This window comes from Stomoxys calcitrans, chromosome 2 (genome assembly GCF_963082655.1).
Source record: "Stomoxys calcitrans chromosome 2, idStoCalc2.1, whole genome shotgun sequence".
Classification (NCBI taxonomy): domain Eukaryota; kingdom Metazoa; phylum Arthropoda; class Insecta; order Diptera; family Muscidae; genus Stomoxys; species Stomoxys calcitrans.
In genome coordinates, this window is record NC_081553.1 from 117234952 (window position 1) to 117249560 (window position 14609).

General features: G+C 37.5%; 1 protein-coding gene across 1 annotated transcript in view; it reads right to left on the reverse strand.

The window, feature by feature from the left end:
- The window catches only part of LOC106084048 (alpha-protein kinase 1), a 92918-nt gene extending 80586 nt beyond the window's left edge, over positions 1–12332 (reverse strand). The window contains exon 1 of the mRNA XM_013247477.2: positions 12211–12332. Coding sequence (XP_013102931.2) covers positions 12211–12219 — 9 coding nt within the window. The 5' untranslated portion in view covers positions 12220–12332. The remainder of the gene's footprint in view (positions 1–12210) is intronic.
- Positions 12333–14609: the final 2277 nt, after the last annotated feature.

Here is a 14609-nt window from a genome sequence, read left to right on the forward strand (position 1 = left end):
TTTGTTTACTTTTCGTTTTAACAAAATAAACAAATATTAAAAAAAATGTATTTCCATTTCCATTTGAGAAACAAAAGCTACAAAAATTTATTCCCATAAACTGAGTTTTAAGCATGATTTTTGGTTTTGCTTTTTTTGTTTTTTGTGGAAAAATCTCAACTTGGTCTATGTTAAGCTGAGCTGAGATCAACATAAATGTGTGTTTGCCTAAAATGTTATTTTTGTTTTCGCTTTTTAATTTATTGCTTTGTAATTAATGTCAATATTTCCACAAAACAAACGACATGGCTTGGATGTGCAAAACAAGTGAAGATGTTCCATGGGATTACGTAAGACGTCATAAAGATAAAAACGGAGAAAAATAAATAAAAGTGAATTTAAACAGTCTTCAACATTCATGCCGGCCCATCCCCAACATCCACAGTCGCAGTATTGGCATGGACAGCGGAATCTTAGCCGCAATTATGCAGACGAACAAAAACACGTTAATAATCATCTTTACTTGTGCACTTCAGCCATACACTCACAAACACCGCCACTCGCATATTGTTTCATACCCGAATAGTTGGCCAAAATGTAATGAATCAAGGAATTGCATAAGTCTGCCATTTGCCTCCATGAGAGAGAACTGGCAGATGCGATATATGAACCGGTTCAGATTATTTTTGGGCAATTCTTCAAAAAGAGCAATATGTACAAATGTCACATTGTTATGTGGGTCAGGAAGAAGATGCGAACGAAACAGGTTTTAATTGAAACTATGTTGAATAACATCTTAACCATATAGTGTCCAAAGTATTTTGAGAATTTTACTTTTTGCATACACACTAATACTGTGGTATAAGGAAATAAAAATTTCGTCTGTCCGTACACATATTTTTGCAATCCCAGTACATATCGCATATGTATTTGCAAAGTGACATATATTTAGTTGGGTAAGAAAAGTGCGGCAGTCAATTTCATAAATAGGACTATTCAGCCCATTGTGATGCCACAGTAGCAACAGATCAGCCCTCTGATGGGAATCGAACTCCCGTCATCTCACTGGTAATACGAGCACGCCACTAACTAGTCTACCGGGCTCAAGAAGTCAAATCGGGAGATCGGTTTATGTGGCAGCTATATCAGATTATTGACTGATTTGAACCGTACTCAACACAGTTATTGGATGTCATAACAAAACACTACATGCAAAATCTCAGCCAAATCGGACAAAAATTGCGGCTTATAAAGGTTCAGGAAGTCAAATCAGGCGATCGTTTTATATGGGAGCTATACCAGGTTAAGGACCGATTTAGACCGTACTTGACACAGCAGTTGAAAGTCATAAAAGAACTCCACGTATCAAATCAGGCAAAAATTGCTGCTAACAGGGAAAGTCATAAAAGAACACAAAGTGCCGAATCGGGCAAAAATTGCATCTAACAAGGACTCAAGAAGTAAAATCGCGAGATCGGTTTATATGGGAGCTATATCAGGTTATAGACCGATTTGGACCGTTGTTAATACAATTGATGGAAGTCATAACAAAATACTATATGCAAAATTTCAGCCAAATCGGATGAAAATTGAGGCTTCCAGGGGCTCAAGAAGTCAAATCGGAAAATAGGTTTATATGGGAGCTATATCAGGTTATAGACCGATTTGGACCGTAGTTACCACAGTTGATGGAAGTCATAATAGAATACTACATTCAAAGTTTTAGCCAAATCGGACAGGGACTTAAGAAATCAAATCGGGAAATCGGTTTATATGGGAGTTATATCAGGTTATAGACCGATTTGAACCGTACTTTACACAGTTGTTGGAAGTCATTACAGAACACTATATGCAAAATTTTAGCCAATTCGGACAAAAATTGCTGCTTCCAGGGGCTCAAGAAGTCAAACCATTAGATCGGTTTATATGGGAGCTATATCTAAATCTCAACCGATATGGCCCACATGCAATCCGCAACGACCTTCATCGATACTAAGTATCTATGTAAAATTTCAAGCGGCTAGCTTACGCGTGGATCGCATTTGTAAAAGCTATATCAGATTATGGACTGATTCAGGTCTTACTAAGTTTGAATATTGGAGACCACTGTGGAAGTCATTGAGCAAAATTTCAGTCAAATCAGGTAAGAGTTGGGAGACTGGTTTATATGAAAGCTTTATCAGATTATAAACCGATTTAGACCATACTTGGCATTGTTGTTGGATAACAAAGCACTTCATGCAAAATTTCAGCTAAATCGGATAATAATTGTGCACTCTAGAGGCTCAAGAAGTTAAGATCCCAGATCGTTTTATTTAGACCACACTTAGCACAGTTGTTAGAAGTCATAACAAAACGCTACGTGCATTTAGCGTCTTAAGTCCACAAAAGCCCCATTTTTTATGGAATTTCATAGAAATTTTGATCAATGAGTTGCACTAGGGCCCCATTATCCGAACCGAGTATCATGTAAATACGATCATATCAAGATATAACTGCAATATAAACAAATCTGCCAATTTAGGATCCTAAGTCCATAAAAAGTGCATTTGTTTCCCGATTTCACTTATAGGCGTATAAACCAAATATGATCCAAATTGGGTGTAAGTATGGATATAGTGGAGTTATAATAAAATATTATAAATTTATCCATAGTTTCGGGTAACCAAAGTTTGGCACGGCAGAATTGTGTATGTTCATATTTGTTTGTTATGCCCTCTACCATGGGCTGGGGTATATTCATTTTGTCATTCCGTTTGTAGCATATCGAAGTATCCATTTCCGACCCTAGTAAGTATATAAGTAAGTAAGTATGGACGGTCTAGGCATATCCGTCCATCCATAAGTCCGTCCGTCTGTGGTAATCACGCTGCAGTCTTCAAAAAGGTTAATATTGAACTGAAACTTTGCTAAGTTAACCATAAGCAGGTTAACTTCAAAGATGAGCTATGTCGGACTACATCTTGACCAGTTTGCCGATTTAGGGTCTTAAATCCATTAAAGACGTATATATGCTCGTAATCTGATTTCACTGAAATTTGAGACAAAGAGTTGTCTTAAGTTCCTCCACATCGGTATCGAATGCCGTCCAGATCGAACAACATCTTGATATAGCCGCCATATAGACCGATCTTCCGATTTAAGGTCTAGAAGCCGCATTTATTACCCGATTTCGCTGAGTGTGTGCTATGCTAGGTCATTCGTCGTCCAAGCTGTGTATGGTTCAGATCGAACAAATTTGGATATAACTGCCATAAACTATATACCGATCATCCGATTTAAGGACTTGCATCCATAAATTGTGTATATATTTCTCGATTTTGTTTACGTACGGTGAGTTGTGATCCGATCACATTTAGATATAGCTACCATTTTAACCGATCTCCCGATTTTCGGTCTTTCACTCATAAATGGCTTCTTTATTATCCGATTTCGCTGAATTTTGGAACAGTGAGCTCTAGCCGTTCGTGCTGGGTTTGGCCTAGATATCGATATCGATCGGACCATATATCGATATACCTGCTACGGGTTCATTAATGGTGCATTTTATCCGGGTTTTGTAGTGGTTAATATACTCGTATGTACCTGAGGTGCAAGATGTCGGGAGTTCGGGTCGGTCGAACTTAATCGCCTCTTTTTATACCCTCCACCATAGGATGGAGGTGCACTTATTTCGTGATTCCATTTGTAACACATCGCACTATTGATCTAAGACCCAACAAAGTATATACATATATTATAGATCGTCTTGATATTCTAAATCGATTTAGCCATGTCTCCCCGCCCGTCTGTCTGTCGGAAGCAAGCTAACTTCAGGTCAAATTCGGTCTAGATTTGAACATAACTCCATATATATCTTTCATCCGATATAAGGCTGTAGTGCTACAATTTAGGTCCTATCGCAAGAAAATTTTACAAGGATCTATTCAATATTTCAATAGGGATGTAAAGTTAAAGTCTGACTAGATTTCAACATAGTTTCCATGTATTAAAAGTAGTACGTAGGTTCGGTGGTGTCGGGTATTATATAGTCGGCTCCGCCCGACTTTTGCCATTCCTTACTGGTTTTAATATAATTTTTCGTAAAATAAGCCAAGGACAATTTTTTCAATAATGATAAAAAAATTGATCTTTTTTTTGAAACCTATATATTTTGATGGAAAAGGATAATATAATATTAATTCAGTCCACTAGAAGATAAACAATTTAAAAATATATATATATCTTTTCAATCTTAATTTTGATATACATATTATATATAAAATTGAATTTTCCGTATAGACTCAAAAGCGGCTGAACCGATTACCTTAAAATGTTCACAGATTGTGTTTTTTAGTCCGGAAGGAAACGTAGGCTATATAATTTGTTGATATCGGAAGGGGGGTGGACCCTCCCCTTCCCCAAAAGTACTACCCAAAAATAAAAGTGGACCGATCTGGACAATATGGGACTCAAATGAAAATTATTCAGGAGTAGAGTACGAATTTCATATTAAAAATTGGGTCCAAGTAACTTGGGGCCGCCCCAACCCCAAAACCCCCTTAAATATGTTTTTTGGACAATCATGACAATATGGGACTCAAATGAAAGGTATTCGGGAGTAGATTGCGAATATGGTCAGGAATGAGAAATAGGCTTTGTAATTTGTTGATTTCGGAAGGGGGCGGACCCTCACCCGTTTTCCAAGAACACCACCCAAAATAAAAATTTGGGTCTAAGTACCCATCGGGCCGCCCCAAACAAAAAATTCCCGCAAACAGACATATTGGACGTTCATGTCAATATGGGCCTCGTATGAAATGTATTCGGAAGTAGATTACGAATCTGCCATACAAAATCAGATAGAACGCCTTAAATGGTCATATGGCCCATAATGACTATATGGGACTCGGTTTTTTGTTTGTTCCGTAGAATCAAAAACTTGTTCGAAAAATTTTTTTTTTTGCGCTCTCTCAGTCAAAACAAAACAAGGTTGCTATTGTTGGGGTCGGGGGCCGTCCAATACCCGCCAAATGGGTATATAGACCAATCACGACAATACAGAGCTCAAACGAAAGGAGCTTGAGAGTAAAAAAATTTATTTGCTATCCAATTGAAGAGCCAATACGCTAATATAGGACTCAAAAGAAAGGTATTTGGGAGTAGAGTAAAAATTTACCCAGGAACCGAGAAGGGGTACACTTCTCACACTCTCTCAATGAAAGCTTTCCGATTCAAGTTTAAATTTAATGATAAGGGACTTTTTTTATAGCCGAGTCCGAATGGCGTGCCGCAGTGCAAGAATTTTTTACATGACCAAGCATGGCAAATGTCGCCAGCATTAAGAAGGGTCACCACCGCTTTATATTTTGTCCGATGTTATCGCCAGGATTTGAACGCAGGCGTTCAGCGTTATAGGCGGACAAAGGCTACAGTGGCATGAATTCGAAATACATATTCAGGCGAAGTGTCCCAACCCTAACAAGTAAAAGCGTGCTATGTTCGGCCGGGCCGAATCTTACATACCCTCCACCATGGATCGCATTCTTCTCCCGGCATCTCTTCATAGGCAAAAAAGGATATAAGAAAAGATTTGCTCTGCAATTATTATATTATTACATATTGGAGACCTGTGTAAAATGTCAGCCAATTCGAATAAGAATTGCCCCCTTTGGGGGCTCAAGAAGTAAAATAGAGAGATCGATTTATATGGGAGCTGTATCGGGCTATAGACCGATTCAGATCATAATAAACACGTATGTTGATGGTCATGAGAGGATCCGTAGTACATAATTTCAGGCAAATCGGATAATAATTGCGACCTCTAGAGGCTCAAGAAGTCAAGATCCCAGATCGGTTTATATGTCAGCTACATCAGGTTATGGACCGATTTGAACTATACTTCGCACAAATGTTGGATATCATAACAAAACACGTCGTGCAAAATTTCATTCCAATTGGATAAGAATTGCGCACTCTAGAGGCTCAAGAAGTCAAGACCCAAGGTCGGTTTATATGGCAGCTATATCATGTTATGGACCGATTTGAACCATGCTTAGCACATTTATTGGATATCATAACAAAACACGTCGTGCAAAATTTCATTCCAATCGGATAAGAATTGCGCACTCTAGAGGCTCAAGAAGTCAAGACCCAAGGTCGGTTTATATGGCAGCTATATCAAAACATGGACCGATTTGAACCATACTTGGCACAGTTGTTGGATATCATAACAAAACACGTCGTGCAAAATTTCATTCCAATCAGATAAGAATTGCGCCCTCTAGAGGCTCAAGAAGTCAAGACCCAAGATCGGTTTATATGGCAGCTATCATGTTTTGGACCGATTTGAACCATACTTAGCACAGTTGTTGGATATCATAACAAAACACGTCGTGCAAAATTTCATTCCAATCGGATAAGAATTGCGCACTCTAGAGGCTCAAGAGGTCAAGACCCAAGATCGGTTTATATGGCAGCTATATCAAAACATGGACCGATATGGCCCATTTGCAATACCAACCGACCTACACTAATAAGAAGTATTTGTGCAAAATTTCAAGCGGCTAGCTTTACTCCTTCGGAAGTTAGCGTGCTTTCGACAGACAGACGGACATGGCTAGATCGATTTAAAATGTCGCGACGATCAAGAATATATATACTTAAGGGGTCTCAGACAAATATTTCGAGTAGTTACAAACAAAATGACGAAATTAGTATACCCCCCATCTGATGGTGGAGGGTATAAAAAGATATTGAAGAGTTAAAGAAGGCGCAGCGGAGTGGGCCCGGTTCGGCTAGTTAAGTATAATGTCTGTCCTATCTTTTTTTCCAACCTCGATTGCTAGGAAATTATACTTAACAAAAACATGGAATTACCTTTTATATATCAGGGAACTGGAAGCTTCTAACATGTAAAGTTTCAAAGCGATTGCACTACAAGAAGGGCTAGTGGTCTAACATGGGTTAAGAAAGCCATTGTAGAGGAATGTGCAAAATAGTGCACCTTTAAACTCGATTTTGACCTACTCAAAGCAATAGTCTAGGCTTAAGGTGGACAGATCGAGTAAAAATGAATGGATTTTGAAAAAACGTGTTCTTTGGAATTGGTAACACTTCGTGCCAGTTAACTTGTATGTATTTGTCTTTTGCAATATATGATTAAAACCCTTGATATACAAGGGAAGAGTTTCTTCCCCACACTGTGAAGGAAGGGGCAGTGAAGCATACCCCGTGTAGTTGGTGAGTTAACGCCTTTTATATCTATGTGAACGAAAATCAATCTTTTGATATAGCCGTCATATAAATAAACCTCTGATTTAAGGGTAACACAAGGTTCGCAAAAGATAAATGCTAGAGACTGAGGAAAAGTTTGACCCTTAAAACTTTATACCGTTTTTACTGGTTCGCATTTTATTTATTATAACCTCAATAAGTAATTGCTATAAATCACGGTATTTTGGGTTAAGTTTTATTGTTTTTTTTTTTTTTTTTTGGCATTATTATTTACTTTGTTTTTATAATTATTTTTGTGCCGTTTTCATTACTAATTGTGGGAGTTTCTTCTTGGAGTTTTGTTTTTGTGTTGTACTCTTGTGGTTTTTGCGGTTGGGTCGGTCATTTTATTTCATTAAATGTTTATTGTATTGAATTTCCGCTCGTAACAGATTTGAGCGACCGTGTGACAAAGCACGTTTAACAAATACGCATCATGTTCACAGGCTTCATTGATAATAATTGTATGCAGGCATATAACATAAATATGGCGCGCATAAGTGCTACGAATACGAATATGCAATACATTCAAATTATTACAAAACATTGACGATAATATAACCTGTCGAAATGTCAATTTTTAATTATAGGCCGGCAAACATAATACCTTTGAGTGTGAGTAACTATAGGGGAGTTTGGTGTAATTTATCAGAAACGCCCAGTGGAATTGCAGCATATAGTTTTCAATGAAAACATCTTCCATGGCAAAGAAATTTTGCGGCAAATTATACATTTGGCCTTGTCAAAGTGATAATTAAGAGACCCGTCTTTCATTTATTTGAAGAATATTCGTTGGGAAGAAACCAGAAATCTCGATTTAATTAGGATGCAAGTATTAATGATTTGCTAGTTGTTTACATATGAAGTGTTTTGTTTATTAAAAATAAAAATAAATTTCCCAAAACACTTCATAACTTTTAATTGAATTTTTGTATTCGCTAGAGATGTATTTTGATTTAAATGTTACGTACACGATGACCAGATAAATGAATTGCTGTTTTCACGGAAATTTAAATAATGATGGTATTTTTCACGCTTGAGTTTACCTGATTACCACAAAAACCATTCGAAAACTGAACAACATGAGTAATGGAAAAAGCTTAGTTGAACTTTGCAAAATATATGTATTACACTGAGAAAAAATTAATAATAAATGCCTTGTCTTGAAAGAAATGAAAGTGACACAAAACACTACGCGCAAAATTTCAGTCAAATCGGACTAACATTGCGCCCTCTAGACGCTCAAGAAGTCAAAACCCAAGATCGGTTTATATGGCAGCTATATCAAAACATGAACCGATTTGGCCCATTTACAATCCCACCCGACCTACACTAATAAAATTTCAGCCAAATCAGATTAGAATTGCGAACACTAGAGGCTCAAGCAGTCAAGACCCAAGATCGGTTTATATGGCAGCTATATCAGGTTATGCACCGATTTGCGCCATACTTAGGGTAGTTATTGGAAGTCACAACAAAACACCTAATGCAAAATTTCAGTCAAATCGAATGAGAATTGCGCCCTCTAGGGGCTCAAGAAGTCAAGACCCAAGATCGGTTTATATGGCAGCTATATCAGGCTATGCACCGAATTGAACCATACTTTGCACAGTTGTTGGAAGTGACACCAAAACACTACGTGCAAAATTTCAGCCAAATCGCACTAAAATTGCGCCCTCTAGACGCTCAAGAAGTCAAAAACCAAGATCGGCTAATATGGCACCTATATCAAAACATGGACCAATTTGGCCCATTTACAATCCCACCCGACATACACTAATAAAATTTCAGTCAAATCGGACGAGAATTGCGTCCTCTAGAGGCTCAAGAAGTCAAGACCCAAGATCGGTTTATATGGCAGCTATATCAAAACATTGACCGATTTGAACCATACTTAACACAGTTATTGGAAGTCATAATAAAATACCTCGTGCAAAATTTCAGCCAAATCGGATTAGAATTGCGCGCTCTATAGGCTCAAGAAGTCAAGATCCAAGATCGGTTTATGTGACAGCTATACCAGATTATGAACCGATTTGAATCAGTTCATAAACCGACCTACACCTATAAAAAGTATTTGTGCAAAATTTCAAGCGGCCAGCTTTATTCCTTCGAAAGCTAGCGTGCTTTCGACAGACAGGCGGACGGACATTGCTAGATCGACTTAAAATGACATAACGATCAAGAATATATATACTTTATGGGGTCTCAGACGCATATTTCGAGGTGTTACAAACAGAATGACGAAATAAGTATATCCCCATCCTATGGTGGAAGGTATAAAAATGTTTTCACAATATTTTTATACCCTCCACCATAGGATGGGGATATACTAATTTCGTCATTCTGTTTGCAACTCCTCGAAATATTCGTCTCAGATCATGACATTTTATGTCGATCTAGCCATGTCCGTCCGTCCGTCCGTCTGTCTGTCGAATGCACGCTAACTTTCGAAGGAATAAAGCCAGCCGCTTGGAATTTTGCACAAATACTTCTTATAGGTGTAGGTCGGTTGGGATTTTAAATAGGTCATATTGGTCCATGTTTTGATATAGCTGCCATATAAACCGATCTTGGGCCTTGACTTCTTGAGCCTTTAAAGGGCGCAATTATTATCTTCTTCTTGAGCCAATAGATGGCGCAATTGTAGTCCGATTTGACTGAAATTGTGCACGTGGAGTTTAGGTATCACTTTCAACAACTATGCTAAGTGTGGTTCAAATCGGTCCATAACCTGATGTAGCTGTCATATAAACCGATCTGGGGTCTTGACTTCTTGAGCCTCTAGTAGGCGCAATTCGTATCCGATTTGGCTGACATTTTACACAACTGTGCCAAGTATGGGTGAAATCGGTGCATAACCTGATATAGCTGTCATATAATCCGATCTGGGGTCTTGACTTTTTAAGCATTTAGAGGGCGCAAGTCCTATCCGATTTCGCTGAAATTTTGCATGACGTGTTTCGTTATGACTTTCAACAACTGTGCGATTGATGTTTCAAATCCGTTCATAACCTGATATAGCTGCCATATAAACCGATCTGGGATCTTGACTCCTTAGGCCTCTATAGGGCGCAATTATTATCTGATTTGGGTGAAATTTGTACAACATGACCTTCAACATACGTGTCAAATATGGTCTAAATCGGTCATTTAATACAACTCCCCTATAAAACGATCTCCCTATTTTACCTTTTGTGGCCCAAAAGGGCGCAATTCTAATTCGATTTGGCTGAAATTTTACACAATGACTTCTACTATGGTCTCCAACATTCATTTTATTATGGTCCTAATCTGACCATAACTTGATAAAGCTCGAATAGCATGTTTGCCTAAAAAGAGACACCAGGAAAAGAACTCGACAAATGCGATCCATGATGGAGGATATAATATAAGATTCGGCCCGGCCGAACTTAGCACGCTTTTACTTGTTTTTGTCTAAAAACTGAGTGTTGGATTTACACATTTCAAAATTATTTGATGAGAAAATTTTCTATTTGGTTGTCTTTTACAGATACATCTTCAGGGCGGTGAAGTATTTACATGGCCAAAAATCGGACCATATCACTACTACATGGTAAGTTTATCCGTTGTTTTCAGAGATACTTAAAGGTCAATAAAAACAAACGTTCTTCTGTTATCGTTTTAATTATTTTATATTTGAGAATACAATATACCAATTTTTATACCCTACACCACTACTATGGTACAGGGTATTATAACTTTGTGAATTAGTTTGTAACACCCAAAAGGAAGAGAGATAGGCCCATTGATAAGTATACCGATCGACTCTGTCTGTCTGATCTGTCTGTCTCTCCGTCCGTCTGTCCATGTTAATTTGTGTACAAACTACAGGCCGCAATTTTCATCCGATCGTCTTCAGATTTGGTATGGGCATGTTTTTCGACCTAGAGACAAAGCCTATTGAAACTGGAAAAAATCGGTTCAAATTTGGATATAGCTCCCATGTATATGTTAGTCCGATTTACAGTAATACAGCAATAAAATGGTCATTTGTTAACCGATTCTCTCGAAATTCGGCAGGAAGGATTTTCTTATGACTCTCGATATTACGGGTGAATTTCATAGAAATCGGTTCAAATTTAGATATAGCTCCCATATATACGTTCGTCCGATTTAGAGTAATACAGCAATAAAATGGTCATTTGTGACCCGATTCTCTCGAAATTTGGCAGAAAGGATTTTCTTATGACTCCCGATATTACTGGTGAATTTTATGGAAATCGGTTCAGATTTAGATATAGCTCCCATATATATGTTCGTCCGATTTCCAGTTATACAGCAATAAAATGATCATTTGTTAATCGATTCTTTCGAAATTCGACAGGAATGATTTTCTTATGACTCTCGAAATTACTGATGAATATCATAGAAATCGGTTTAGATTTAGATATAGCTCTCATATATACATATCACCCGATTCCCACTCCTAGACCCACTGCAAGCGTATTTATTGACCAATCTTCCCAAAATTTTGTACAACGCTTTCCTCGACACAAAATCCATAAAGTTTGGTCGAAATCGGTTCAGATTTAGATATAGCTCCCATGTATTTGTTCGTCAGATTTTGGATAATATGTTGTCATTTGTCAATCGTAGTTATTAAATTTTGAACATATTTGCCCGAGGTCCATCAAAATTGGTTAAGTATTAGATGTAGCCCCCTTTTGCGTTTATAGGGTAGGTGTAGGATATTATAAAGTCGGCACCGCCCGATGTTTGCCTTTCCTTACTGGTTATCGATTTATTTGAGTGGAGTTCAATTGATAAACTGATTACAGTATTTAATGTAATGTGAAAGCATTGCCAATCATTACTTTTCCAATCTTAGGAACAACTTAAATAAGGATATATCTTTTATTGGTATTGCAAATAGCAATAGTATTAATTATAAATTGTTATTAATTCAAATTTTTGTTTATATACTAAATTGCAGTCTATTTACATCTCACTTACCAACTTCATAATTATGAGATTATCCAATTGTTATAGTAAGGTGAATAAAACCAATCCACAGCAATGTTTAATGAGTAAATTTTCAAATTATTCAGCTTTTGTTTTTTTTTTTTTTGTTTCTTTTGCTATGTTCACTTGTTTAGCTTACAAAGTGTGAAAATTTACAGCTAACAGTTATAAAATTTCATTCATGAAATTGAAATGCTTGCAAAATAAAACTGATAACAATTATTGAATTAATTAAGATTACAAACAAACAAAAAAAAATTAACACTTTTTATGGTGCGCATTCACATCCAAACTTCAATGTAAAAATGTTGAAAGTTATGACGAATGTTGTTAATTCAAGTAGACGTTATTGATTAATTAACATGCGAAAATTTCCCCAAGAAATCTTCTTCTTTTGAATTTAACATCAATCAACCGACACGAAAAAATCGTTACCAACCACTTAAATTTTGTGTTTAAGTCACAATTCGTTACTTTTGCTCTTTTCGATTTTTGTTTGCTCGGTTTTTCGGGCAGGGAAGTTTAGCCACAAAGTTGAAGTAACCGTTTCCAACAACTCGACCGTTTGATTGTTCGTTACAGACTGAGTGTGCGCACAGTTTGGTACTTCCCTGAAATGCGGCAAAAGCCACGCCAAAAAAAGCGAAAACAAACATAAGAAAGATGGAAGCAAAACAAAAAACCATGAAATATTTAAAAGTGAACATTTGTCTGCCTCGATGTTTCCAAAATTTTAAGGTTTGTTTTGGCGCTTTGGCAGTTTCACGCAAAATGTTTCGTATTTACTAGCAACAAGTGTTGATATGCTTACCATAAGACTAGGCAGCAAATGTTTGGAAACATGTTGCTAAGGCTTTGCAAACAAGACAATTTGAAACTGTACGCATGCGCAAATGAAATAAAGACTATTTAATAGCGAAAAGAGCATGTGCGCTATGCACACCACGTAGTTTTCGAAAAAAAGCAGATATTAATGTACATATGTATAATGCTGTAAAATAATGCTATATTGCTGAGACCTGTCTTAATAAGAGGGTGCTGATATTAATCCGCCCATGTCACTATGGACATACACTTAAGTCAGTAATCGTCTTGCTGTGTGCTCTAGAAACTAAAAAGTAACCTCAAAGAAAACAATTAAAAATGTGCTAAGTTCAACGGGCCGAATTTTGTGTACCCACCACCATGGATTGCGCTAAAAAATTGCCTTTATAAACTCAGTTTGTATTTAAATTAATTTACCTACTAACTTTACTTTAATTGGCTATGACAGAATTTGTTCCACTAGCCGAACGTAGAATAGCGTTCCAAGCGCCTAGATCTTTTGCGCTCATTCTAAAATCTCTGACACCAAGTTTCGAGGTGTCTCCCACTACTTGATCTTTCCATCAGGCTTTTGGTCTTCCCGGTTTGCGTGTACCACCGCGTTTGCCTTCAAAAGACTTCTTTGCTGGAGCTTCTTCATCCATTCTGACAACATGACCTAGCCAACGCAGCCGTTATATTTTGATGCGTGTAACTATGCTTTCGTCGCCATACAGCTCATACAGCTCGTGGTTCATACGTCGCCTATATTCTCCATTAACGCAAACTGGTCCATATATTTTACGAAGAACCTTTCTCTCAAATACTCCAAGCACTGCCTCATATGCTTTCACAAATACCCATGCTTCAGAACCATATAACAGCACGGTTAGTATCAGTGTCTTGTATAGTGTAATCTTCGTCTGTCGAGAGGTGGTCTTGTTTCTAAACTGTTTACTTAGTCCAAAGTAGCATCTGTTTGCCTGTATTATTATTCGCTTAATCTCAAAACTAGTGTCATTCGTTTCGGTTACAACGGTGCCGAGGTAGATAAAGTTACTGACTGTCTCAAAGTTGTGGTTTCCAACTTTCTCCATGTTCTTTATCTACTCGGTTGTGCAAGGCTTTTTGAGAGTTGAAACCATCCATTTCGTCTTATCTCCATTTGCTGCCAGACCAATTTTCACTGACTCTCTGTCGATTCTATCAAAGGCAGCAGTTACTACTTCCGGTGACCGACCTATGATATCGATGTCGTCGGGATATGCGAGTAGCATGAGTTCTCTTGTGATTAGTGTGCCATATCTATTCACATCTGCATCTCGTATAATCTTCTCCAGCAGGTTATTAAAGAGATCACACGAGAGGCTGTCTCCTAGTCTGAAACCTCGTTTTGTACTAAATGGTTCGGAGAGATTCTTTCCTATTCTTACTGAGGAACACGTATCAGCAAGTGTCATCCCGCAGAGTCTTACTAATTTTGCAGGGATACCAAACTCGGACATGGCTTGAAATACCTTTGAACGTAAAGGAGTAACGAAGGCGGCTTTGTAGTCAACAAAGATATGGTAGGTGTTGATTTGTCC